Source organism: Salminus brasiliensis, chromosome 2 (assembly GCF_030463535.1).
Source record: "Salminus brasiliensis chromosome 2, fSalBra1.hap2, whole genome shotgun sequence".
NCBI lineage: Eukaryota > Metazoa > Chordata > Actinopteri > Characiformes > Bryconidae > Salminus > Salminus brasiliensis.
In genome coordinates, this window is record NC_132879.1 from 28,693,757 (window position 1) to 28,721,062 (window position 27,306).

General features: G+C 40.6%; 2 protein-coding genes across 2 annotated transcripts; both read right to left on the reverse strand.

Annotated features, from left to right (window-relative positions):
• Positions 1 to 234: 234 nt before the first annotated feature.
• On the reverse strand, positions 235 to 9,979 carry epx (eosinophil peroxidase). Its single transcript, XM_072673401.1, has 17 exons — positions 9,962 to 9,979; positions 9,747 to 9,831; positions 8,746 to 8,830; positions 8,413 to 8,588; positions 8,192 to 8,324; positions 7,421 to 7,550; positions 6,726 to 6,932; positions 5,939 to 6,317; positions 5,348 to 5,508; positions 4,880 to 5,138; positions 4,591 to 4,761; positions 4,151 to 4,388; positions 3,195 to 3,406; positions 2,905 to 3,069; positions 1,843 to 1,926; positions 384 to 483; positions 235 to 292 (listed from the first exon to the last, which is right to left on the reverse strand). The coding sequence occupies exons 1-17, from the start codon at positions 9,977 to 9,979 to the stop codon at positions 235 to 237; spliced, it is 2,661 nt and encodes an 886-aa protein (XP_072529502.1).
• Positions 9,980 to 13,754: 3,775 nt separating this feature from the next.
• On the reverse strand, positions 13,755 to 26,768 carry hps5 (HPS5 biogenesis of lysosomal organelles complex 2 subunit 2). Its single transcript, XM_072672286.1, has 23 exons — positions 26,644 to 26,768; positions 25,307 to 25,409; positions 24,313 to 24,423; positions 24,155 to 24,219; positions 23,835 to 24,027; positions 23,613 to 23,743; positions 23,270 to 23,500; positions 22,846 to 22,917; positions 22,512 to 22,600; positions 21,732 to 21,910; positions 21,396 to 21,554; positions 20,736 to 20,895; positions 19,890 to 20,007; positions 19,109 to 19,255; positions 18,936 to 18,998; positions 17,412 to 17,998; positions 17,033 to 17,153; positions 16,693 to 16,842; positions 16,414 to 16,533; positions 16,117 to 16,230; positions 15,694 to 15,800; positions 15,167 to 15,566; positions 13,755 to 14,896 (listed from the first exon to the last, which is right to left on the reverse strand). Exons 2-23 carry the CDS (start codon positions 25,406 to 25,408, stop codon positions 14,836 to 14,838), a joined length of 3,480 nt encoding a protein of 1,159 aa, XP_072528387.1. The 5' UTR covers position 25,409; positions 26,644 to 26,768; the 3' UTR covers positions 13,755 to 14,835.
• Between the last annotated feature and the right edge of the window lie 538 nt (positions 26,769 to 27,306).

Sequence of the window (27,306 nt, forward strand, 5' to 3'; positions counted from 1 at the left end):
AGCAAAGACACCAGTAAGCATGAGACAATAAGCTATAAATAAGCGTCTATCTGTACATGTATTACAACTATACCCTATATATTCGAAGGGTGCATTCTCCATCTACAGAGTAGATATTTTGCTAGTAAATAATATATATTATTATTATTATTATTATAAATAATAAATAACCATGAAAGTTGAATATACACACATGGAAAGAGATGTAAACATTGACTACTAAAAACCTCTGTTTCAGTGTTTCCTCTCGCAGCATGCTCTGGTAACTGGCTCTGCCTTCCCAAGGAAAAACCTACAATAAAATATATACTTGAAATGTTATATATATGTTGTATAAGCTACCAGCTGATGCTTAAACAAAAATGAAATGAAAGAAAACCCACCTCCTGTAGCCAATCATGATTAAGGTCACAATGGCCACTCCTGCTAGCACTGCCATGACTGCAGCGACGATGGCAGAAGCAGAAAGAGGAGTGGAGGACTCTGTGCAAAAAGGTTTAAACTTACTGTTGTGGTTGTGAAGTTAGCTCCAAGTTACACACACTCACTATGGATATGAATGTCGTGGCATTTTTGGCTCTCAATGATAAACCTGAACTGTACCTTTTTCAACATACATCTGTTGTAGGAAAAAAACAAGAATTTATGGTGATTTTCTGAAATCAAAATGCTGAAAGTTCCAAAAAGTCTTGTGACCATGATGGACTACAGCTGGGAGCGTCTCTGTACCCACATAAAAAGCGCTCTAATGAAAAGCATTCTGCTACAGCATGTGTTATATTGTACACAGTACAATGGGGAAAGTGCAAAGAGCTCAGTGCAGATCTGAAAAGTCAGGAAAGCCATTGGAGCCATTTTTAAACAACTGCAGCCAGAAGAAATTGTAGGCTTAAAGGTTCAGGGGTGTTGAGAACAGTTCATAAAAAAATACATTTTAAAGACATTTCAGACTATCAATTCAAAATCAGTGTTGGGGGGAACACGGTGACTGGAAAGACACCAACAATTCTAAAACTTTTTTTTTTCCATAAATCTTTAGGGGTGCTGGGACTCTTAACTTATGCACTGCAGCTTTCCAATTCAAACCATTGTTCAAAAGTACAGGTTATTTAGGAGGTGTAGCCACTTTGCCATGGTCTGGAAGAAGACCATACATACGGTCACCCTCAGCTGAGACAAAATAGGTTTGGATGAACCCAAGCTTGACTAAAGCTTGCAGCTCATCACATGGACAAAGATAAAGCCTCCAGAAAAGGAAACATTACATTAAAGGTGGTGGAATGGATAAAGCAGGCTAACATAAAACTTTTGCAATGGCCTTACCAAAGTCCTGACCTAGACCCTATCAAAATAACTGGACTGTCCTTAAAAGTCAGGCCTGTGTGGGAAGGCCTACAATTTAACTTAATTCTGCAATTCAGGAAAAGTGGTCAGACAGCCAACCAGAATTCTGCCAAGGGACATTTAACCAAATATTAGATGTGCTGTATGTAGAATTTGCGTTGATTTCAGACCAAATAAATAGATAAATAAATAAATAAATTTGCATCAAATTCTGTTTTTTATTGTTCTATTAAGTGTGTATGTTGTTTTTTATTCTGTCCCAGAAAAAGAACCGTTTGAAGAAATGACTGAAAATCTAATCTAATCTTTTGCCATGACGTTCATGTCCCTGATGAGTGTGTATGAACTTTTGGCCACCAAAGTAAATAAAATGCAATTAAGTTTGCATCACTTAAAACAAAAAGCACAGCACATGTCTGAGTCGAAACCAAGATAGAGATCGCTTTCTCTTAAACACTGAAAATTCCCCAGTCGCTTCTCGTCTGAGATTGTACATACCTGAGCAGATGAACGAGCCGAGTGTATTGTGGCACTGCAGGTTGGGAGGGCAGATAGAAGACTGGCTGGCACATTCATCTATATCTAAGATAATACACACATATTGTTATCCATAGAAAACTGGCCTCAGTATTGACCTTTCTGGCCAATGCCATCATTTATACAGTCTTGGCCAATTTCTTTTGTATTTTGTATGAACAATGTCTAATCTGATATCTTTTCACACAAACAATGACTGAACGAAATTATTGGCCCTTTTTTTAATTATAAGAAATAATTGGATTTCAATCATGTGATGCTTCTTTATTTGTATGTGTGGCAAAAACGTGCTGGCAATATAGACCAACATTGGGGAAAATTATGGTGATGTTAAGGTAATGTTTTCAAAGGATTTCAAAATCTTTGAAAACATCACCTTAACATCACCATAATTTTCCCCAATGTTGGTCCTCACACCCTTTCTTTTCTCCATGTTCAGTGTGATTCAGGGTGCCAATCATTTTGTCCAGCCCTTTTCTGGAGATTTGTGTGGAGTTATATCAGATTTGACTTTTTTTCTCTGCCTTTTTGTGTGTATTGGTGCAAACAAAAGAAATAAACATGTGAATACCAATCAGGGGTCAGGGGATGGATAAAAAAATCCATCATTAAGAAAGAAGGATTTTTGTATCCATCTCCTGACATTTGGTGTATATTTTGTATTAAGGAATACTGTCTTTCCAGTGACTGAACCTTTCAGACAGATGTCTTTATACTACAGTCACCTGAGACACATTCACTACATTTGGGTGGTCTCCATTTCACTAACTGTGAAACTACAAGCACCATTTTCCTGGACCTCTGTTGAATTAGGTCAGTAATTTCAAAGGGGGTAAATATTTATGCAGTCACATAAATATTTACATTACATATTTTTATTTAATTGACATTACTGTGTAGATCACCCTGACATGAAAAAGTGAAAAAAGCTAAATTACAGTAACCATAATTCCAGTTATAAAAAGTGTCCCCCAGGGGGGGACAAAAACTTTTTAGAAGCACTGTATATATATACTCACACACCTTGACAGATAGGTGGTCGTGGAGTCCAAAGGTGAGTGTCGGGGTCACAGGTGATGTGTGTGGCTCCATGAAGCAGGTAGCCAGAGGGACACTGGTACAGCACTGAAGAATTGCACAGTACAGAAAAACCCACCTTCAGCCGGGGGATGGAGCCGCACACCGGGTCTAAAGAGAAGACACAAGAAAAACAGATGCATTTTTATGTGTATTTATATACTATTTAAAAAAGAAATTATCTGTTCCGCTATAACTTCCAAACATCACTACAAACCTCTCTTCCCTCCACATACCGATATCCGGCTCCTTCCAGGCAGAGAGGCTGAAGTGTGTGATGTTTGTGTGTGTGCAGGGCAGCAGCTGGTCAGGGTGGAGGCTACGTGTGAAGGGATCTGAAGGCACCAGGCGGATGTGAGTGTTGTCACAGATGATACGAGAAAGGGAAACGGTGCGCAGAGAGTGTCTCTGAGCAGCACTGAACACACCTTCTTGCTCCCACCAGAACCTTACAGAGACACACACAATGACTCACTCGTTTACACGGATGTGCCATCGAATAGATCGATTAAGCAAATATGTTAATTATCTAAAAAAATAATAAATGTTCAGTGGTAACTAAACACATGTTCTAATAGCTGACTTGTTGGATGTGGAAAGAAAAGGGCAGGCTCCCAGACAGCAGTGGTGAGGGACAGTAGTCCATAGAGGACAAACCATGAGTGTTGGATGTCTAAAGCTTATACATGCAAGAATTCAGCGAAGGCTATTCCATTTGGCCTGAACTGACACAAGGGCGGGATGGTTCTAAAAAGGACTGTGAATAGTGCATCCACTGTCGAAAGCACCTTCAGTACAAGTGCATTGGAAATGGGCCTTGGAGCAATGGAAGAAGGTCAGCTGATCCAATGAGTTTTCTTAAAGTGTTTACCAGTGGAATGTACTGGAACAACAAACCTGATCTGTGTGACTTTTCTCACAACTTTCAGGACTTCAATAATTTGCTGTCCAAAGCTTGGTGCCAAATACCACAGGACACCTTCAGAGGTCTTGTAGAGGGAGTTGTTCTCATGGAATTTGAAAGACCTACAGCACTTTAGAGCTAATGGGCACCAACCTCATCCACCAACCACTCTTAAGAAGGCATTTCTTCTCAAAACCCTTTGGGATTTCCGTCCAGTTTACAAAAACAATGGGACTTTTAGGACTTTTCTTAAGAACAGGTTTAAGATATTGGGGAATCAATGCTCACCTGTCTCCATCTCTGAGTGCTCTGAACTGTCTGGCCAGCAGGCAGGCTAGCAGAGGCCCCACTCTCCCACCCGGCAGTGCTGGCTCTGAGATGGCTCCCACCCACATATCGATGTTCTGGGCTGTGCCATACAGACCAAGCAGCTTACGCACCAAGCCTGCATTTCCCAGAATTCCAATTAACTGTGACTCATTTGCAGGGACTGAGAGGCCACACATCCGACGCCATGCACTATAACCTGCAACAAACAAATGCATTCAGCTAAGGTAAGTTGCACCCATTGCTGAGACAAATTGCTGTGTAAATGCAATGTCTAGACCCTGTAAAGAAGCATTGCCAATAGAATAGGACTCTATGGAGGAGATAAACATGAAAACATGCTGGCATCATGCCTAATGATGAAGCCTGGCATTATACTAATACATATGACATTCAGGTACCAGGCAGGCCATGGTCTCGTCCTCTCTGCAGATTCAGAGCCCCTAGGTCCAGCGGCAGGCCCCCCTGAGCCTGAAACAACCTCTCCGTCAACTCCTCCACCATCATCTGCTGTGGAGCCTGCAGCTTTGCTGGAGACAACAACAACCCTCGCAGCACTGGATCTATACCACCTACAGAGAGAGAGAGAGTGAGACAGAAAGAGAATAGTGAATTGTGCTGATCTGCTCTTAATGTGTTCTGTATATAAGACAGAATCAGAATTTGTGTGTGTATGCTTCTAATATATACCCTCTTCCACCACTCTCCAAGATGCGAACAGGGACTGGTGTAAGGGCAGTGGTGGATGCTCAGGGTGGTGTTGATAACCAAGCCCAAGTCGGTTCACCACTGGATTCACAGTTACATGGGCGAAGCGGAAAGCTGCTGTGGCGAAACCGTTGGTGATGCTGGGGTCAACCTCAGGGTTGTAACCGTTATACGAAGGCATGAGCTCAGAGTGTGCTTTGTGGCCAAGGACATGTGGCAAATAGTGATCCCAGGTCAAGACCTAAGGTATAGCAATGAATGAAAAAAGTTATATTCAGTAATTATCAGTAATTATTAGCTATGTCAACAATAACCTATATTCTGTGCAACTGCAAGTAAGACTAGTGAAATTCTTTCATTCAAGCTTTTTGGGAGTTTGGGTTGTGTTGGAGGAGAAAATGTGCAGGACAGATGTACTCCAGGACCAGGACTGGAAACCTCTGCTCCAACCTGATGGACAGCTCCAAGGATTTTCCTGGCCTCTTGGTAAAGCGTGTCTGGGCTCCAATGGGGATTTAGCCTGTGTAGCTCCTCAGCCAATCGATTATGCTCTCTCAGAAACAGTGTGTGCAAAGCAATCATCCCCAAGTGCTCATTGGCCCGAGAGTCACCTGAAACATACCAACCAGAGCACAAAACCACAAGACACCACAATTAACCTGTAGAGTACTGCCAGTAACATGCCTAGTTATTAGATACTCATTGTGGGCCTCCCTACAGGACCCGCCATATGTCACTAATGATTTTTGATGATGCCAAAAATTCATGTTTGAATATTTTAAGTTGTTCTTGGATGTTTAAATAGTAAGCATGTGACTTGGTTAAATGCCTAGATGCTCAGATGTCAACAAATATATTTACAACCCTGATTTTGCTTAGATTGTGAAAAAAATTATAATTGCTGTTGCATTTATGGGTTTGTAAGCAGGTAATGAACAGTAACATGGTTAACTTGTGATCAGAGTATACCTATGTAAACAAATGCCAGTGAAAATGATTCAAACCTTCATCATACAAAAGCTAGTCCACACAGTGACCTACCTGCCTGAAAGCAGAAGGACAGATTGCCCATGGATGTGGAGTTCTTTGCTGTTTTTAAGACTGAGATGGTATTGGCGTCCTTGTGCGGGCCACAGGGGTCCAGTTGTGTGTGTGTGCGGGGTAGGTAGGGCAGGTAGGCGAGGCCCTGGTCTGAGTGCAGCTGGTTATAGGCGAGAAGGCCAAGCGGAGAGGACAGGTTGCGGAGAGCGAGAGCGAGTGAGTCTGAACTGCCGTACACCATACTGGCATCTACAAAAGCTGTGATGGCATTCAGCTGCTCTCGATGATGACGCACAGCTGAGGGGCCCATGCAGCTAGGAGCAGAGCGGAAAAACGGCATACAGCTTTGAACACTTGTACGAGGGTCAGAGAGAGGGATCTGCGAGAAAAAGGCAAACAGAGAGAGAGAGTGAGAGAGAGAGAGAGAGAGATGATTTGTGTATTTATTGGCAGTGTAAAACAGTGTACATTTTCACTTCCCCTAAAATGTTTGGGGACATCTTGCTGTCTTTGGGAAGAATTTTTTAAAAGTTAAATTAATTGAACAAAATGAGCAAGCTACCGTCCTTCTCAGTATCCTCAAAGAAATGGCAACAGTATAAGTATATAAATGAATGTATTAATAATGTATCAGTGTGTTTCTTAAGAACATGTTCTTATTATTAGTATACACAAATATGTTTATTAAATATCTTTATTAAACAAATGTAATATTTTACAAGTAGTTAACTAGAAAACATTTGCTAAACGTCCGTACACCTTTGCTAGGTCCTGTGTGTGTGTATACCTGGATAGGGAAGCATGGGGTATCTCTGTTGCAGGTGTGGGTGCAGTCAGCTCCAGTTTTAAATGAGGTGGTGCTGGGGCTCTGAGGGGTCAGCGCGAAGTCATGGTCAATCCACTGCCCCCACTCAACCAGCAGGTGAGACAGAGACACATCCAGAGAAATGTTCTCATTCTGTGTGTATAACACCTCCTGGGACACCGCACGAACCTATACCAAGAGAGGGATGGCATTTCAACAAGCAGTGCTTGGTCGCTAATACTGAATCTCTTCCTCAGGCCTTGATGAGCATCTCAATAATTTCCTTTTAAAGCAAAGCCTTTTAAACCTTAGTGTATTTCTTGCCACACGTGGTTCATGGATGTCCATGTATGATCTGTATTGGCTCTGGGATTTGGCTATGACTGTGGCATCAATGGGGATTGAAGTTGGGTTTGTCAATAAAAGATGTGCCACTTTAGTCATTAATCTTAAGACATTATTCCATAACTACTATAGTAACTATAAGTTATGTACTAAGTTCTAAAACTAATATCTACATTATGCAGTTAAAATGTGTTAAATGCTTCATATGCTGACAAAAGTGGATCTGAACTCTGAATTCTACTGGACTGCCAGTGTGGTAGTGCAGCTATTATCTGCAAATGTTATGTTTAACAAAGAAATCTATAGGTTATGCATGTTAAGAGAAGTCTTACCGGAGGCAGTGTAAAGTTATGGTAGGTATGTTCAGGGTCCCAGCCCCTAGGTGCCCCACGAAGGTCCTCATACTCTGGAGGAAGCCAGCGGGCGTATGGGGTATTTGCTGCACCCAGTAGAGGATTCTGTCTACAGAGAAATCAAAGCAGCCCCTTTAAGGTTCTGTATATGAGTACTGGTCATTGCAGTATCCAGTGAAGGTTCTGTATATGAGTACTGGTCATTGCAGTATCCAGTGAAGGTTCTGTATAGGAGTACTGGTCATTGTAGTGTAGTGCAGTTCTGTGTGTGAGTGCTGGTCATTGTAGTGTAGTGCAGTTCTGTATATGAGTGCTGGTCATTGCAGTGTAGTGCAGTTATGTGTGTGAGTACTGGTCATTGCAGTATCCAGTGAAGGTTCTGTATAGGAGTACTGGTCATTGTAATGTAGTGCAGTTCTGTGTGTGAGTGCTGGTCATTGTAGTGTAGTGCAGTTCTGTGTGTGAGTGCTGGTCATTGCAGTGTTCAGTGAAGGTTCTATATATGAGTGCTGGTCATTGCAGTGTTCAGTGAAGGTTCTGTATATGAGTACTGGTCATTGCAGTGTTCAGTGAAGGTTCTGTATATGAGTACTGGTCATTGCAGTGTTCAGTGAAGGTTCTGTATATGAGTACTGGTCATTGTAGTGTAGTGCAGTTCTGTGTGTGAGTGCTGGTCATTGCAGTGTTCAGTGAAGGTTCTGTATATGAGTACTGGTCATTGTAGTGTAGTGCAGTTCTGTGTGTGAGTACCTGCTGTTGCAATGGCCTGTGATGGTTCGGTAGCGCTTGGAGAGGCAATCAGATTTGCACACAGGTCTGTTCATCTCTGTGGAACACCCTGTAGCCTCCAATAACATCTCCATGTCCTCCACACTCAATAACTCTAAAACACACACATGACCAATGAGTGCTACACATATAACATTCTTATTCAAAGAGGGGGGGGTAACACAGTGGTTTCTGATGTATACCAGTATGATTAGGCTGAGCCATAGCATGTGTGTACACCATCTCTCTGATGACCTCCACTGTGTTGTCCAGCAGCTCTGCAGCATTGATATGAGTTCTGGTACCAGAACCGATCTGTTTAAACTGGGCCAGTAGATCAGTGGGCCGAAAAGATCCTTCTGATACAGATGTCTTCACCCTGAGAGAGAGAGAGAGAGAGAGAGAGAGAGAGAACAAACAAACAAACAAACTGAAAAAAACAGCAGAGACCCTCATCTAATTCCCTTACTGAACACTGTTTAGACCCCAAACTCCACCCGCAAACAGAACTCCCAGTTAACACACTTCTGTGTCACCTCTCATTGGTGTGAGCATAAGCAGCATCAGTCAGCTCTCTCGCTCTCCTCAAAGCCTCCTGGACGAAGCCTGAGCCCATGGACACTGCACACACACACATGCTGAGTAATTACTGTAAAAAATACTCAAACATTATTTTACTCCCGTTTGCCAATTTGTATTTTGCTAGTTTAAGTACACTGTCCATCAAAAGTTTGGAGACCTAGCTTTTTAAAATGAGCATAATTTCTTGGTCAATTTAACAATAACATGCTAAGGACCAATCCAGTTTGTTTAGAGAAACACAATATTACACATGTACATATTCAAAGCAATAAAATTACTGTTAAAAAAAAAAAGTTAAATAGTTACAAACCAGGTATTTCTGACAGTTCATATGTAAGGGAATTATAATATAAATATACACACACATATACACACACACACACACACATAATTGGTTATAATTGAGAAGTCCTTTTTCGCTGATGAAATACAATTTGTTTTCAAGTTATTGTTCTCCAAACAATATTTTTTGAATAGGGGTATAAGAAAACATCAATGTCATATAAGATCTTGGTATTATGATATTATGTTTAACAGTACTGTATTGGTTCTTAAAAACACGGTATGGATTTACATAACAGTGTTGTACTCTGTCCTGATTTATTATAAGATAGCTTTTCTTTTACTCAGATTTCATGCATATGGTTTTTAGGACAGATATCCTCAAATTTGCTGATTTTTTTTTTAATATATCACTTTGCTAACAATATCAATCAATATAATTGCAATATATTGAATCACAACCCCTGTATCGTGATAAGTATCATTCGCCAGGTTCTTTGCAATACACAGCTCTAGTTTTAACAGGTCATTTATAATAAAAAATCATATTCTCTTTAGAAACAAGAGGCTTTTCTTAAAAAAAAAGATTACTTTAAAATTGTCTTTAAAAAACTCTTTACAGTTGTTTACAGTTAAAAGGGTATTTCACTTTACGTAAGGTAAAGTTCTCTACCTGTGGAGTTTTCACCAGTAAACTGAGATGCAAACAGGGGCAGCAAGGACATCATAAGTGCCAGAATGACGGATGAGAAAGGCACCTACAACAGAAACCACAAGAACCACTCACTTCAAATTACTGGCTCTTAAATAATTAAACCAACAATCCAATACTGACACTTTCTGGGTTGTTCAGAATTTGGTCAGAATAGAATGATCAGTTATACGTACCATGCGAACAGCATCCATCTGTATTGGAGATAGCTTCACCTATAATAATTTTCTTTGATAATAATTTAAAATGTCAGAGCTTATATGATGTGATAATTCAGTGTCTAAGGATTACTAGGATAGACTAGACTAGTGTCAGTCACACTCAGAAAGGTCGGTCATCATGAAGGTTTTCGACTTTTATAGCCTGGCTACAGCCGACTCGGTATGTGCAGAATTCTCTTATCTGAGCACATGGTGACAAATATCCCACATCAAACAATACCGTACACACACACACACACACACACACACACACAAACCAAACCCTACCCCAATGATCTCAAACGCCTGACCCTATTCCACCGTTTATCTAATTAGGCCATCAAAACAATTTTTAATTAGGTTACCACATGGTAATGTCCCATCCTCTCTCTAAAGCTGTGGAACTGTCTGAAAGCAAACCTTTGCGCTTTGTATCTTTTATGTTTTATGTATACTACTGACACATTATGGATAATTGTGAGTAGTAAACAGAGTGAAGAGACATGTTATTAGGCTTGGATTTCACAGAAGAAAGGCTAGTGCACAGTTCTGAGTGTGTGTAGAGATCGGAAGATGATCCAGATCTTAGGAGCAATGGTAGAAATTGATCTAGCACCCACAGTACAGAGCTGCGAACAAGGAGCGGAAAGTAGACCATGCCATTGTTTCTAGCAGAGCACCAATAGACAGCGGAGTTCAGAAAGGGAAGAAGGGCTCATTAAGTGCTTGTATATTGCCATCGCTGTCACACAAAAACCCTTGTATCTCCAAAACTTTACAGGAGAAAGAAAAAGCCCTTCTTAATCAGTGTGAATTTTATTCCTTCCAAGTCATTTTGGGTCATTTATTATAAAACGTTTGACTCAATGTCAGGAACAACTGCCAGATTTTAATCATGTCAAAAAGTGAAAATTGACTGCATTACAGCAATGATATACAGGCATATAAAAATGTAATGAATATATTAGGACACCCTATCAAAACCTTTGTGTTTTTGACCTTATTTAAACATAAAGACATTCTTTGTAACAATATTGAGTGACGGAGTTAATATAACTAAACCCATAAATCTGAAGAAATGTCTTTTGAAAGTAATTAGTAAAATGCCATTAGGACACCCCCACATTCATTACTGTAAATTCACATCAGCGGCAGAGGATTAGAACATTGTAAGAGAGAATGATGTCCTCACAGGATCTAGGACTTCAGTTAATGTCAAAGGACATGCATCTACCAGAAAGAGACGGCCCAAATTTGATGGTCATGGTGTGAAGACAAGGAAAGCACACTGTTCCAAAGTCTTCACTGGTCTTTGTCTAAGTGTGACATTTAGGCTTGCCTTGATGCTTTCCTCCTTACACAACTCTCATGACAATATTCAATGAAGACGTCTGCAGGATCTTTCAGATGGTAGATGGTAGACCTTGGTGTCCACTGTGACGAGAGCTGCCTGTAGATCCGTTATGAGATTTTAGGATTGTTTTTTGTTATTGTTTCTTTACTCATCTTGAGGTCTGCCATTGGGCTGAACTTGCCAGGCCGGCCTGATCTGGCCTCACCGGCAGTTGTTTCACTTGTAAATTATTTGGCGGGCAGTGGAGCGGCTGATTTCCTCTCTTTTTCTCTCGGTCACAGCTCTCCTCTCCAGGTGTGTGGGAGTTCTATCTGATTGAGTCTGGGCCAGGCTGAGAGTACAATCAACAAGGAGGGGTTTTATGGGAAAAGGGAAGAATTAGTAGTTAGTTGGTATTAGTGAGTTATGAACTTGTGAACTTCTCCATCTGTGCTCTCTAAGAGTAAACACTCCATCTCTACCTTTACCTCCAGCCTCCTTTATCATCCAGTTTCCTTGGGATATTGAAGAAAGTCTGTGGCAACTGTGGCAAGAGCTGCCTGTAGATCCACGATGGCATTTGCGGATCGTTTGAGGTTTCTTTACGCGTCTTGTGGTCTGCTCTTGGACTGAACATGCTAGGATGATCTGTCCTTGTTTTACTCGTAGATACAACAGCAGATTTCTATTTGTTCCGAGAGCTTTTTAAATCCCTTCCCAAACTCGTGTGCCTTTACATTCTTTCTGAAGGCCTCAGAGAGCTCTTTGGATCTCAAATAGAACAGTCTCCTCCAGAAACCTCTCTAATGTCCAGTTCTAATCGTCTGCACCTGTTTTTTATTGTAGATATTTTAAATAGGAATGAATGTGGGAGTGTCTTACCTTTGTCAGTACAGGAAAACTGCATTTCTATTAATTACTCTTTACAGATTATTTTTAATATAACTTTCTTCAGTCCTATGTGTTTGGTTCTATTACCCCATCTTTCAATATTATTTAAAAGAAGATCAAATGTTTACATAAAAAAGGTCTTCATAGGGCCTCCTGATCTTTTATAGGAAGCGATCATAAGAAGCCACTATATGCGGTGAAGTATCACTAAAGTTCTTAAGTTCAGTTCAACAACAGTAGAAAAGCAAAAACAAATGAAAAAAGAGGGCTGCTGTAATTCAGTGGTCACCGTCCACCAGCCTGTGTGCAGGTTTTCATTCTCAACAAGCTGGAACTCACTTAGTTCTTACATGATTAGTTGGTCTCAGTCTTGTGCTCCTGTTTGGTTTGAGGACCACTTGTGCACAAGACTGTCCACTCCTGCTATAATTACTGTAATTCTGGTAACTGCATTCTTAACGTCCAGTTGCAGTGAATGAACACTAAAGCCTCGTGGCAGGTTGTCATATGCTCCTCTGTAGGTCAGTATGTCATTGAGGCTCGTTTCAATTTCAAAGGCCTGAAGATCAGTTAGCACAAAAGCATGTTTAACCTTTCCCAACACCGAGTCAAACGCAAGAGCTCAGCAAGAACAATAAAAAGCTTTAAAGCAGCACAAAACTGGAATTCCCTGTCTGACATCATCTGCAGTCCTCACTTTCCAATTTGAAGTCTTGTTCTTATCGGTGCTCCAGAGCCCTCCATTTTTTTCTCTTCTGCAATCCTCTCTCTGTCACAGCTCTCCTCTCCAGGTGTGTGGGAGTTGTATCTGATTGAGTCTGGGCCAGGCTGAGAGTACAATCAACAAGGAGGGGTATTACAGGGAAAAAAAAAGGGAAGAATTAGTAGTTAGTTGGTATTAGTGAGTTATGAACATATGAACATCAAACAGAAAATGGTCACCTTGTCATAGTTTTAATAGACAATACTGGACAATTTTGAGGAATGTCTCCATCTGTGCTCTCTAAAGGTAAACACTCCATTGTTCTCTTTGCCTCCAGCTTCCTTGAGAAGGTCTACAGATGTAGAAAGGGTTTGAGGCGCCTAGAGATCAACTCTAGAGGTCATGTCCACGCCTATAACCTATTTGGAAGATTTGCAATATGTAGAAAGTGTATAAAGTTCCTGTTAAGTGCAACACAAGTTACTTATGTTAAACACAGAAGGTCTAAGACTGCTTCACCAATGGTGCTTGTGAAACTCAACAATACATCATCAAAGTGGTTCTGCTCAGAGAAATGGTCCAAGAACCCTCCTTACATGTTCATGTTGAATATTACACATTAATCAATCTAATGAAGCATTACAGGACAGGTTATTTTTAGGCATCAACACTTAAAAAGAGGGTTGTTCAAGGGGTCATTAGTAAAAATAATGATTCTATTTATCATGACAATTCAAAGAAGCATTTGAATGCTTAAATGGATCTTCAAATACAAGAAAAACATTCCGATTGGTTGATAGTTAACTGCATATGTAACACGTCCGAATAAAGAATATCATCACTTTTATGGAAGACATCTTTATTATCATGTTCATCACAGTTGCCACAATACAAACATCCCACGCGCTATTAAGAAGCAGCAGGTCACCCATAAGGCGCAAGATTTTAGTTGAAAGAGAAGTGGTTTCTTTCTGTTTGACACCATCTTCAGATGAGATCTTAAAAGGTCTTTGAACATTTAGAAGAAATGTATTTCAATCTTTTTTGTTGTTTGTTTTTAAGGCTCACAATTGTTAACATCTTTTCAAGAAAGATTATCTTAGGTGCACTTAAATAGATAAATAAATCAAAGTATGTATATATATTATATTAAAACAATATGAAAAAATACACTGTTAATACTGTTAGACACAGTTAACCTAAAACCACATACTGCTGTAACTAGCAGGACATTTGCTCATACTGCAGTGAATACTGTAGCAGCTAATACACTTACTCTCTCTGTTATCTCTGAGCTAATCCCTAGCTGACACAATTTCGACAGTTCCAGATCAGGCCTAAGGAAATGTAGGTTAACTATGACAGAAATGACTTAAGGCAAGGTTAGACTAACTTAGTTGTTGGATACCACTCAAAGTATGCTTGCATGGGAATGCTTATAAATCTAAAAGAGCCCTTATTAAATAAATGACATGGATCCAGGATTTTGAAACACACTATTTCACAGTGTTAGCCTGTGAAGCATGTAAAGGCCCTACTGAAACAAGCCAAAAAAAAAGCATAATGGTGTTACTGGAAAAGGGCATCTAATCTTTGCAGGTAAATACTAAAACAAATGCCTTTCATACACAGATACACACTGCCTATATAAAGCACTTCATCAAGAGGGGTAACCAAAAAGGTGTCCTGGAATAGAAGTGCTAATCGAGAATCAGCCCAACGGTTTATATATAGTCGTATGCAACAAAATACAGGGTATGGAAGTCAAACATGGGTCCAGACCAGCTCAAATTATACCTAGGATCCCCGACCTAACATGAGAGGGCAGATTGTAGTGTAGAAACTGGACGATTCCAGTCAGACTGTCCAGCTGATTGGTAAAGGAAGTAGTAAGGAGGAAGACCCATGAAAGAAGAATCTCCATTAAGCTTGCTGAGACCAGAGGAATCGATCACACCGCTCCAGCATAGTCTGAATCAGAGCTCTGGCAAGTGACAAAAACAGCGAAAATTAAAGTGTGTGAGACAAGCCATAAAGTAAAGTACAACATATAAACATTGTATAAACATTAAAGCACTCAGCAGTGTCAGACCAATATTAAGCCTATTTTTATACTACATGGGATTTTTAGGTGAAAAACCACATACACACTGCAGTTTCAAAAACTTGCAAAACTTTTGCTATCATTAAAGTTGCAATAGTTCTAGATGCCCTGTAGGGGTCACTATGTTCAACAAGCTCTCGCTCTCCTCACCTCTGCCTCTTCTCTGCCACTCTCAGAAGTTCACACACCAGCGTAGAGTGAGGGCTGAGCTCCAACTGGACTCCACACTCTTGCAAAGCTGCTAAAGCCTGATCAGGCCCTACAGCTCGTGCCAGACATAGGGTCAGCTTCTCCACGCTCATCTGGCTGCTCCATTCTGCTGACCCGTTGGACAGCTCACCAGGTCCACTTGTAGTGCTTTTACCATTAGTGTTACCTGTGTAGTTATTCATGCTGGTGCCATTGCTTGTATTTGTGATGGAGAGACAGGCGTTGCCACAAGAAGATGATGAAGTAAGTGAAATTGATGAAGCTGAGGGGCTGCTCTTGTGGTGTTCCTGAAAAAGCTGAATCAATAACAGCCACTCCTCCATTGTCTGAGGAACTGTACCTACAATTACAATAAAATAGCAATTACATTTGGTTAGTTACTGGATTATAAATCTATAAAGGTAAACAGTAACACTAACAGTGGTGGCATGGTTATAAGCATTGTGTGGGTTACATGAGCTCTTTACCATTGGGCTCCTCCAGTAGAGTCATATCATCCAGTCTGCAGATAGCAGAGAATGCCTCAGTGCGGCGATGCAGCTCATTGCACAAGTACAGGTAGCCCACCCAGTACCTGTGAGTGGACATAATGTTTTATTAAAGAAGATGTGAGATGCTAAATGTATGTATAACATTGTGTATAAAAAGTTGATGTAAAAATGTAAATTAAATAACAACCTTGATCATTATTGCCCTGTTTCCCTTTTTGAACCATGGAGAACCATCTTATAGGCATAGTCTTAAGTACTCTCCCAATAAAAAATTCTAAAATCTAAACTGAAAACAATCTAAAACTAGCAGAAAGGAAAGATACCATAGATGTATTTCAACTCATTTAATCAGCCCCCTTTTATTGTGATATGCAACAACCAGAATGCTGCTACACTCACCCGTGATGTCTACATGACTCCAGCATTTTCAGTTTGGAGGCGAGGTCAGCAGGCAGGCGAATCAGCAATGACAGCAGACGACCATAGCCCCAGCAGAAGTAGTGAGAATGCCACCTTCCACCAAAGGAGGACACGTTAAGTTTCTGTGCAATTTTGTTCATGATACATATATACAGTATTGATATGTTTATATTGCACTGTGTTTTAATACAACATCCTCTTGGTCTTAAGAGTTAAATTTTTGTCCTTTATGCATTCACACAAAAGAGCAGTTTAAAAAAAGTTATAGATTCTTACTTTGGCTGTCCATCAGCTGTAAGTGTATCCTCTCTCTGTGGCGAATCATGAGTAAGAGCCAGCTCCAGCCAATCTTGTCGCAGTGTCTCAGGCTGGAGGAGTGATCCCAAGAAAGAGAGTCTGTAAAGAGAGAAACGCTTGTTCAGGCAATCACAATACCACATTGTTTCCATTTCTTCATGACTGACACATGACTTTCATTCATAACTGTTTGCGTTTTCTGAACATGTGCCTCTTAACATAATTAAAATGTAGAGATTGGCTAAACATCATCAATACCTTTGTTCCTCAGCTTGGGACTGAACCAGATTGTCTAGGTAAGGCAAAAAGTGACTTGGCTGGACCATGGCCATGATGTCAGAAGGGAGGATTGTAGGGTAAAACTGAGGGTATGCACGGACGGCCACCTCTCCATGTTTCATATAAAGTCTACAACCAAGGGGAGAGAACAATAATAATAATAATAAATAATAATAAGACAAAATATCGTCTATGTTTTTATATGCTGATTGCAATAAAAAGTGCAGACATGTTAACTGAAGTGTATCGATGTGGTGGTATAGCACAATAATAAATTAAGGAGATAATATTATTGTGTGGTTGTGTGTGAGCAATATACCTGTAAAGGTGTGAGAGAAGCAAGGGAGCATTCCAGGGCTGTAGCTCTCTTAGACTGCGCAGTGACTTCAGTAAGTCTCCTTTCTGGATCACTTCCACCACTTTACTGCCTTGTGTGAACTCTGTCAACACACACAAACACAGTGCAATACTATTATCAGATAGATCAGGAAGAACCATTTCACCTCTAATTAGCCAACCGGTTTTTACCGTTCTCTGATTTAGTGCTACTGGGCAAATGCACTGGCACAATGGTGTCCAACAACACAACTAAAACTTTCATTCCATAGAACTGGGTCAAGAAAATCATCCCTAAATGAACTCTCCACTATAGACCAGGAACCACTGATAAAATAATAGTAGGAAATGTGAAGACTCACCCAGCATGCCTGCAATGTAGGCCTTCAGGAACTCTGGCTGCTCTCTGTACCTCAACATACACATTCTCCTGACTCTCTCCTGGTCCAGCAGGAAAAAGTACCTTCGAAGAAATGCACACACACCCTCCACCCCACTCTGCACCCCATCAACTGCTCCACTTGGGCAGCCTAGGTCCAGATAAAGACAAGCAAGTTGAGAAAGGTAATCCTGAAGTTCAGGGGGCAAAGGTCGGTGAATAAGTTTCACTGGCGCCGTTAAGGGTGAAGCAAACTCTAGAGCAGGAGGGGTGGAACTGAGTTTTTTCTCTGCAAAGCCATCTCCCTCTATTTGGCCGGAAGTGTGGTCTTGGTCTACCAGTGGTCCTACTGCATTTTCAGATTGAGGAACCATGGAATTTGACTGGGTGTCTGCATTTTCATCTTTCATTTCCAAGCCCTTCTTCTCATCTTTCTTCTCTTCATTCTCCTTTTCTCTGCCCACCTGTTCCTCTGGACCAAGGACCCTCTTCAGAACAGGAACCCAGTCTAAGAGAACCTCTGTCAGACTGCTTGGATCCAGAAGAACTTGAGGATCCTGTATCTGTGAGCTACAGGCAGACATTGAGATGAGGGCTTAGATCTGTGTTCTGTAAGTGACTTTAATTTCAACATATTTCACATACTGTATAGTGCTGTGAAAAAGTGTTAGTCCCCTGTCTGAATTCCTGAATCTGTACACATTTCAAACCCTAAATCACATCTATCTGTAATTCTGTATCTGTAATTATTCATAGCCTGTGTTATTAGTCAATAGTGACTAGGCATGATAAGTAGCAAGACAGCAAATGCACCAAAATCTCACTCACTCATATATAGGTTACATTTTAAAACATGCCTTTCCCATACATAAGGTAGTAATAATAAATGCAACAGATGGGCAAATGTATTTATGACTACATCAATGACAACATCCATTAGCAAATAGAGATGTACTTTTGGTGATGATTGGGAAATTAAGTACCTTTATACTTTTTATTATTTATTCTTTATTCTCAGATGGGATATTGCAGGGGGTACACCCCTTTTTCCTTTTTTAATTAAGATACAACTAAGGACAAATATGTTTAAAGTTGTATTTTTAAGTAAGTTTTTTTTCATGTACATCATAAAAGTTTCACAGAAAGGCAGTGAAACAGCAAAATTCATCACGATACAGCTTATTAGTTCTGGAGCCAATAAGCAAAAGTTTTAAGCTTTGATCTAGTAAAAGTGTTGAGTTTGAATAAAAACCTTTTAAGAGGAATAACAGCCAATTGCTTGCTCATTTTAAGTTACAAAACACACTTTTGAAAAAACAATACTATGATTTATCTGATTACTCTATTAAAAAAAAAAAAGAAAGAAAGAAAAGAATCGACCGAATACCGAATTCCAAAAATATTCGATAGTTGCAGCCCTACCAAAAAAAAACCCAACACAACAAGGTAATACAATTTAACATTGGTTACTGACACTTTTAAAAATACTTCTCTGACTGGTACTTACATGGCTTTCTCTGTTGCTGATCTAAGCTCCTGTAGATCACTCTCTGCATGCTCAACAATCGCTCTGAGACATGGAAGAAAATGGGGAAAAAAAAAAAAACACAAGTCAATGATTACACTGAACTTATATCATTATATTATTCAATGACAGACGGCCATAAAAGAGAAACCCACTCATTGTCCACTTCATCAGGAACTGGAGCAGTTGAGACTGTGATGTCTCCCTGTCCGCTCTCCCTATGGTCAGGTCTGGTCCAAAGGTCAGAGTTCATTTGCAGAGTGTTGATCTTCTCTGTTGTCTTTTTCACAAAGCTTGAGACACTGATAACACCCCCAAAAGCAAACATACACACAAAGAAGTTTAGCCACACTCAGCATTTCCTCATTAAGCAACTAAAGGTTCAAGAGGACAAATATAAAAATGTAAAAACCCACACTCAATGTCTTAATACACTTCAAAACAACCTACAAATAAAGACCTGTGAGACAAGAACATTTCATATAACCTATTGAAAAGACTGAAAAGAAAACATACCGCCGCATGGAGTGGAGCAATGTGAAATGAAAAAGATACTTAAAGGGGATGTTTCTGACTAAATCTAGCAGCCATATCGAAAGAGGAAGTTAGAATACAGAAATATTCTGGTATGAACCAGGTGCTTTTTCAGCAGTGATAAAACTGTTTAGTTTCACTTCCTCTTCCACTGACTGAAGAAAGCACATTTTGTCTAGATTGTCAATGTGTACCTAGAGCTGTATTACAGATATTTACCAGATATTCACCTATCCATAAAATTGTGTCTTGTTCTGTATATTGTAGGAACGTAAGTATTTGCTATACAGAGGGTGTGTGGTGGTACACAGTAGTGGTACAAGTACAGTCAGGGTTGAACTAATTATAATAGAAATGGGCTGTCGAACACAAAGCAGCAGATTTCTGACTCAGTTAGAATACCTGTCTTTAACAGCCTGCAGGGCGATGCGTGGTGGTTTGGGGCGGAATGTGAGTGGCAGATGAAACTGCAGGCCAAGTTCTGATTTATCCCCTTCGGCACGCACACATGACTGAGAGTCTGAGCATTAATGGAGAGAAGAGCGAAATTGAAGAAAACCAGAAGAAGCACAGAAAATGATGAAGAGTAAGAGAAGAGGTAGAAGGAGGTGAGGGGATTAAGGCAATACAAATCCAACAGGGCGAAGTAATAAAAAAAAGAAAAGAGATGAAATGAAAATACAAGCAAGTAGTCAAAGAATGTGAGATGTAAGAGAAGAGACCAACAGTAGTAGAAAAGATTAAAGAAAAACAGGGAGAAAGTAAATAATAAATAATTGCCCATAAAAGGACGCTAACAATAACAACAACAAATGAAAAGAATAAATAACACAGAAAGAAACCAGCCACAACTACAAGAGCACTCTGCAAGAGATACTAGTGGTCTGCTAGACGGCTGAAATGAACAGAAAACCAGCCGTTATTGGGCTTTCAGGTTTTTTTTTTATTTCACATGTTCTCATCTTTCACTCACAGTTCTCATTCTATACAAAGCACAAAACTACTGGGTAATCTTAGTCAGTTTCTCATATTAGTTGCTCAAGTAAAAATGTAAAAAAAATCCCTTACTGGTTCCAAATAAAATGTGCCAGCAATGTCAGACATCATTAGATCATCCCATTATATTTTATAAAGAACTTATCTCTTATGCAGAGACAGATAAAATTCTGTTCCACTGTTAAATGTGATTATGTAGATTCTGTTCCTAGATTTTAGCCAGTGTCTGATCCCTGTCCACCACCCTCTTACCATGGTCCCCCTGCTCCTCCTCCTGAACAAAGTTAAACTCCTTCAGCCTCTCTTCCTCCAGCATTGATTGGCTAACGAGGGAGCTGGTGTCCTCATCTGACTGGCTGCCTCTACGGCTGATGACGCGGTAGATACCACAGTCTAGCACACTGAAGCTTTCCTATTGGAGAAGATGCATTTACATGTGAGTCAATAGCACGGTCAACATTTCTAAATGTTAAAAGTTAAAACTTGATGACACCTTGTCAGCAATTGGTAACAAGTGGGTACTAGTGTTGTCCTTTCTGCACCACACCACATCACCGTAACTGCTTAAAGGTGCTTAAAGATTTGCCTACTGCTACGATTCAAAATGGAAGTCGCTCTTTAATAAGGAAAATGATGATAAAATTAAAGCAAAAATGATACTCTGCATCCTTTCAATTCTTTCAAATTCTAAAACAATAAAATGATCAATTAGTTACAGTACAGCACTATGGAAGAAAAGTTACAAGTTGCAGTCAAATGTACTGTATATGACAACTCTGCCATTGAGTGAAGAGAAAGGCAATCTGTCACCAAAGATCATATGCATAAACAGAAAGGGTAGATTCATAGTTAGGATATATAATCGAGAACTGGTCGCATATTATTTAAATTCAGTCTTAGTGTGAGACTCACATGAGAAGAGATGCTGCTTCTGCGACTGCTGCATGCAGAGTCCAGAGGCTCCAGCTTGTTGACAACTTCCTCAAGCTGGTCAATCAGCTGCTGCTGGGAGGTAGGGTTAAGCTGAGCCTTGAGGTGTTCCAGGCGGTCAATAGGGATGGACTTTCTTGCCTGTGGGAAAATGAAAGAGCATGAATAAAAGAGAAAGACAGGGTGTGTGTTTGTATATTTCTAGGTCAATGTGGGTTTCACACAGGAAGCAGGACTGGTCTTAACAAGCCCTGGGTTTGTGTGATAAAGATGGTGTGGTGCATGCGGAAGTACGAATGACCATTAGAGTGTGCCTACCCTGCATGCTGCAATAGCATGCTGGAACATGCAGCAGACATTGGCAGCCAGTGTCCAGTTTTCTCGTCTTAGCAGTCTCTCCACACAGCGTTCAGCAGGAAGCAACGACAGGTGAGACAAATGTCCATCGTCATGGAGACAAAACAGCTCACTGCGAAACACTGCAACGTCTACTATGTCTACGGTGGCAAATAAGAGAGAACAGATTTTCACTATCAAAAAAAGTTTGGTCAACAGTGAAACAGTGGCAGCATCTACATTCACAAATCAAAAAGTGTCTCATTGAAAGGAATTAAAAGGATTAGAAATTTCAATGCAATTAATAAAGAATAATAAATATACTGACAATGTGGCATCTGGTTCATAATTAAATGGTCCAACAATGGTTAAAAAATGTGTCTTTCTAATAATAATTGTATTTTTCCATTAGAACACTAAACCTAGAGTGGTAAACAGAAAAGACCACAATCTGTAAACATGTTTTTTTTATTAGGATACAAATAAATAAATACCATGAACCAAAGAACTGATAAAGTTGGAAATGTGTTAAAATCTTGCAGATATTTACTTTTTTTCAGCCATTTTATTCATATATATGATGCATAATGACCTGAAGGTAGATCTGTATGAATCTTTTTGAATTACTTTTGTAATTCATTATGCTCCATTAATGAAAGTTGCTCTATGCATCGGAGTTTTTTTTTTTTTTGCACCATAAAATATAAACAATAAACTTAAAATCCACAGTTCTCTCATTATTCACATTGTCACATTTCTGACCTTTGATCTCAGTCCACAGCAACACCTGTCCACTCTGGGGTGTAAAGATATAGATAGCAGAGTCTGTCCATGTCAGGAGGTTCTGATCACTGTAACACACAAAGAAGTGGAGATGTAAAAGTTCACTAAATAATGCAGTTGTTACGCCTCTGTTCAAACCAAAAAAAGATTATGCTGTCAAATATTAACTTTACTACTCCAAAGACTATTCAAAAGAATGGTATTCATTTCAGCAGTGCACATTAAACATGTAAGGTAATGAGCTGCTAGAGCATTGCACAAAATTTACATTTTTTAAAAAACAAAATAAAAAAGAACACATTGCACATCTTACCTTAAGTGAAGCAGACGAGGGAAAGCGAGTGACTGAGGATTCTTCTGTGCTGGGTTATACTGCGGCTCACTCCTAAGCACAGTTAAGTACAACATAAATAAAATAAAACATTTACAAACTATTTTTTAATAACACATAAAAGCACTGACAGCATGCAAATAATTTCTGGATTAATCTTGTGCTTTCTGTCACTTTCTCTAATTCCACTAATTGCTAAGTCCTTCTATTCAAATGCTTTCCATTAGGCCTACACGATTACTTAAGTCTGCCATCTACGCAACATATAAATCCTTTTTTTAATTTATTTACCATTCATTAATGTTTCATTTATTTAAAAAACTGTCAATCATTAAGTATTGTTGTGTGAATCTCATATCCCCTCAACAAATATGTAATACATGTCATGATTTTTCAGCAAACTTACTTGTATGAGATGAGAGGTGAGGCAGGGCAGGCAAGTAACTGTTTAAACTGATGGGTACTGAGCACCTCTCCATTAAAATTGGCCTCCCAGACACGTGAGCCTGGCCGAGCGCAGTACAGAATATGACCAGTGGCTCCAGCCAGCCCCCTCAATCCAGCCTGCTGCTGAGGGCAAAAACAAGCTCCATATTCCCCGTCGCGCTCCTTATTCCCCACTCGCCAAAACTTCTCCCTGAGACAAAGTAGTACAAAAATAACATAAGAATAAGAACGACCTTATTACAGGATTTATCAAAAACCCAACACAAATGAAGCCCAATCATTATACACACACACCCACTCACCTTTCAGTGTCACAGAGGTAGCAGCGGCTGAGTGAAGACACCAGCAGACGGCCTTCCAGGTACCCTAGCTGCACCACACGAGAGTCTACTGTGGTGACAGTCTGAACTGGGAAGATCACAAACGCTGAACCCTGCAGAAATATACCCAAGCACATTCATATTTATGTAAACACGCACAAACTATTCCATCAAATAATGAGACATTATAGTGTCGTCTGCTACCTTTCCAAGTTTGGAAGACCCAGCACGTAGATAGGACACTTTTCCAGCTGTGTCTCCAATGAACACACGTAGTGCTGTTGTATCCCAGCACAGAGCTGTTATGGGCAGGCCACGGTGCTCCCATGACACGCATGCACGCTCAGGACGTCCCCGCCGCTCCAGCTGCAGCTCCCACACCACAACAAGACCCTCACTAAGACATACAGACAGCAATAAACACCGAATCAAATTCGAGACACATTTACATTTATATACCACATCCAAACAGGTTCACATTCACACTCTGAAGCAAACACATACAGGGATTAAGATGAGAGTACCTTGTTGCCACAGCGATAAAGTCTTCATCATGAGGGCAACATGCTACCTGTGTAATGGAGCCCTCCTGAGGGGTGGAAACATATGATTATTCCAACTCATTGTTTAAAAAATGAACCTGTAAACTTTAAACACACTGGAGACAAAAAGTGGGGACAACCTTGTGAGTTAGGATGAGTCTCTGTTTCCAGCCGTCTCTCTGGATAAGGTGCAGCCCCCCTGCTGATGTGCCGAGGGCAAGCCATTTCCTTGAGACTGCAATGCATGTGCACTAATATGTGCACACATACAAACACCCAAAACACGAAAATCATAAACAAACAGAAATCAGTAACATAAAAGAGGACTGGATTGGAATCAACTTGCTCCAAAGCTCAGAGAGTCCGTCAGATATGCTGTGAAACTCAAACGACTTGTGTGCGTAAACTTTACTGGAACTAGAGAAAGATAAACACAAATGCTGAAAAGTAGGTATGTCCTGATTATTTATTTGTCCCAAATCCATTTGGATTTGATGATACCTTAATGCTGAGAATCAGCTGATCCCAATCTGATCATTGCGTTTCTTTAAATAATACAGCCACACAACTTAGGTAAGATGTGCCGCTACTTAATACCAAAGTTGAATCACTGTGTTTAGTCTGGCTGTTCCTTTAAAACACTGCAGTGAAATTTACTTCATGTTTGATGTGTGTGTATAGTGATATCAATGCTAATATCATAACTGATACTTGTGTTGTTTTTGGTCGACTACTGATATGAACAACTGTTTTCCAGTGTTATGAAATGTGCTGTGATTTGGTTTTCTATAACCTGTGTGCATTTCTCTACTCCTCTTGGTTTTAAACACGCTTTTTAGTGCTGGTTTATTTCCCCACATGGACATAAGAGAACAGGAGCAAATAGGAGCATGTTCCTAAGAATGATCACTGCTGAGGGCTGGAAATAATGTCGGGCAATGGCACCTACTGGATGGCAGAGGGCCGCTCTCAGAACAGAATCTTAAAAAAAATTGATAACGGATTAAAAAGACAACCTGCCTGGATCGGATTGGGACATCCCTACTAAAAAAAGAAGGTACTACTATCACTGAACCTGATCAGAGATCATGCACATAAGTGAAAGGCTGAGCATAAGCTGAATTGCTGCGTTACCTTAAGTCTGCCTGTGTCCAGCCGCAGGGCAGAGAGTAAGGGATCTAAACAGTCAAACTCTGCCAAGACATGCGTGTACGACTCAGGCACTACAGGAATCATCCTGAGAGAGGGAGAGGGAAAGAGACAGAGCTGAGTACACAAGCACGGTAAGGGAAGGCCAGTATTTACAGTTCCCATCCAACAATGTCTTTATTTAAACAACCCCTCACTGTAGAAAGTAAGTCAATCAGGTGACCCAAACAAAATCCATACAGTGTCTGGGGTTCACAGAGGAGTTCTTCAAACCTGCACAACATATTCTGATTGGATTTATGTTTATCTGTAATTATTCTGAAGTGATCTATTGTTTTTACAGACAGCAAACAGACTGCTGAGATGCCCAAGACCTTTGCAAAAAGGTTAACGTTCATTCATCTAACAAAGGTCTTGTGGCCTGGATGAACCGACATGTTTTTAATGCTGAACTGCTGCTGCCTAGAGCTTCCTTCTTCAGGCTGCCTGCTGTCATATGATTCAGTTTAAATTCAATTTAAAAGGCATGACCACTTTCTAATAGACTGACAATTTCTCCACCAGAAAACCCAGGTTTCTTTGTGATCATAAAAACGTCGAACTGTTTTTACACGATAAGAGTTAGCTAATCATTTGAGTTAACCATCAACATGTCCTCTGCTTCAGCTGGTTTCACAGCTACTACAGTGAGGAGAAACACACACACACACACACACACACACACACACTTCGTCAGGGAGACATTTTGACAGCAGACTCTCACATTCCGTCGGTGTAACAGCAGACAGTCCTCCTCCTCCTCCTCCTCCTTCCAGTTCACTGTTACAGCTGTAAACTTAGGGGTTTTTTTAAAGACCATAACCTAACACTGACAACACTTGTTTTATAGAAAAATATCCACAACACTCCTAAATCACATCACTGGCTGTCACTTGAACTCCAGTCACTTTGGTACAACAGCATGACCGAGCATCACGAGACCCGGGCGAGTGGGACAGCTCGCGTTAGCAGCCTGCTAGCGTTAGCTAGCAACTTCACCGTGCGGGGCGGTCTGGGTCCCTTCACTTTACTTTTACTTTTCATTTAACGGCAGCTGCTCAACTGTCCCATAAAATGCACATTTTACAGACCTGTGTGTTGAAAATGTGTTAGAACTTGTTAGCTGACCTCAGAGCACTTAGCTAGCTACTTTCTGGGGCACATTCAAGTCCTACCAACTCTAGCCCGCAGGTTTAGCTGTCAAGTAGGTCGGACCGACGACGAAGCAACTTACTTTGAGAAGAGCTTAGCCTAGTCGAAAATTACCGGAAGAAAGTCCGTACCTTTTTGTTTGGGAAATAGGCCAGTTTAAGTCATATCCAGGTTTGTTCAGCCATTTCTGACAGTTGAGTCCATTTGTGTTGTGAAGTTAACCTGGCGCTCTGACTGCAGCATCAACTCCCCCTGTTTCACACTCACTCTCTCTCTCTCTCTCTCTCTCTCTCTCTCTCTCTCTCTCTCTCTCTCTCCCTCTCTGTCTCTCTCGCTCGCTCTCTCTCTCTCTCTCTCTCTCTCTCTCTCTCTCTCTCTCTCTCTCTCTCTCTCCCTCTCTCTCCCTCTCTGTCTCTCTCGCTCGCTCTCTCCCTCTCTCTCTCTCTCACTCTCTCTCTCTCTCTCTCTCTCTCTCTCTCTCTCTCTCTCTCTCTCTCTCTCCCTCTCTGTCTCTCTCGCTCGCTCTCTCCCTCTCTCTCTCTCTCTCTCACTCTCTCTCTCTCTCTCTCTCTCTCTCTCTCTCTCTCTCCCTCTCTGTCTCTCTCGCTCGCTCTCTCCCTCTCTCTCTCTCTCGCTCTCTCTCACTCCCTCTCTCTCTCTCTCACTCTCTCTCTCTCTCTCTCTCTCTCTCTCTCTCTCTCTCTCTCTCACACAGCAACCGGCACTACTTTCGAAACTGACACCGCTATCTGAAGCGCACTGATTTCTCCACTGAGGGACACACTCACTTTGGA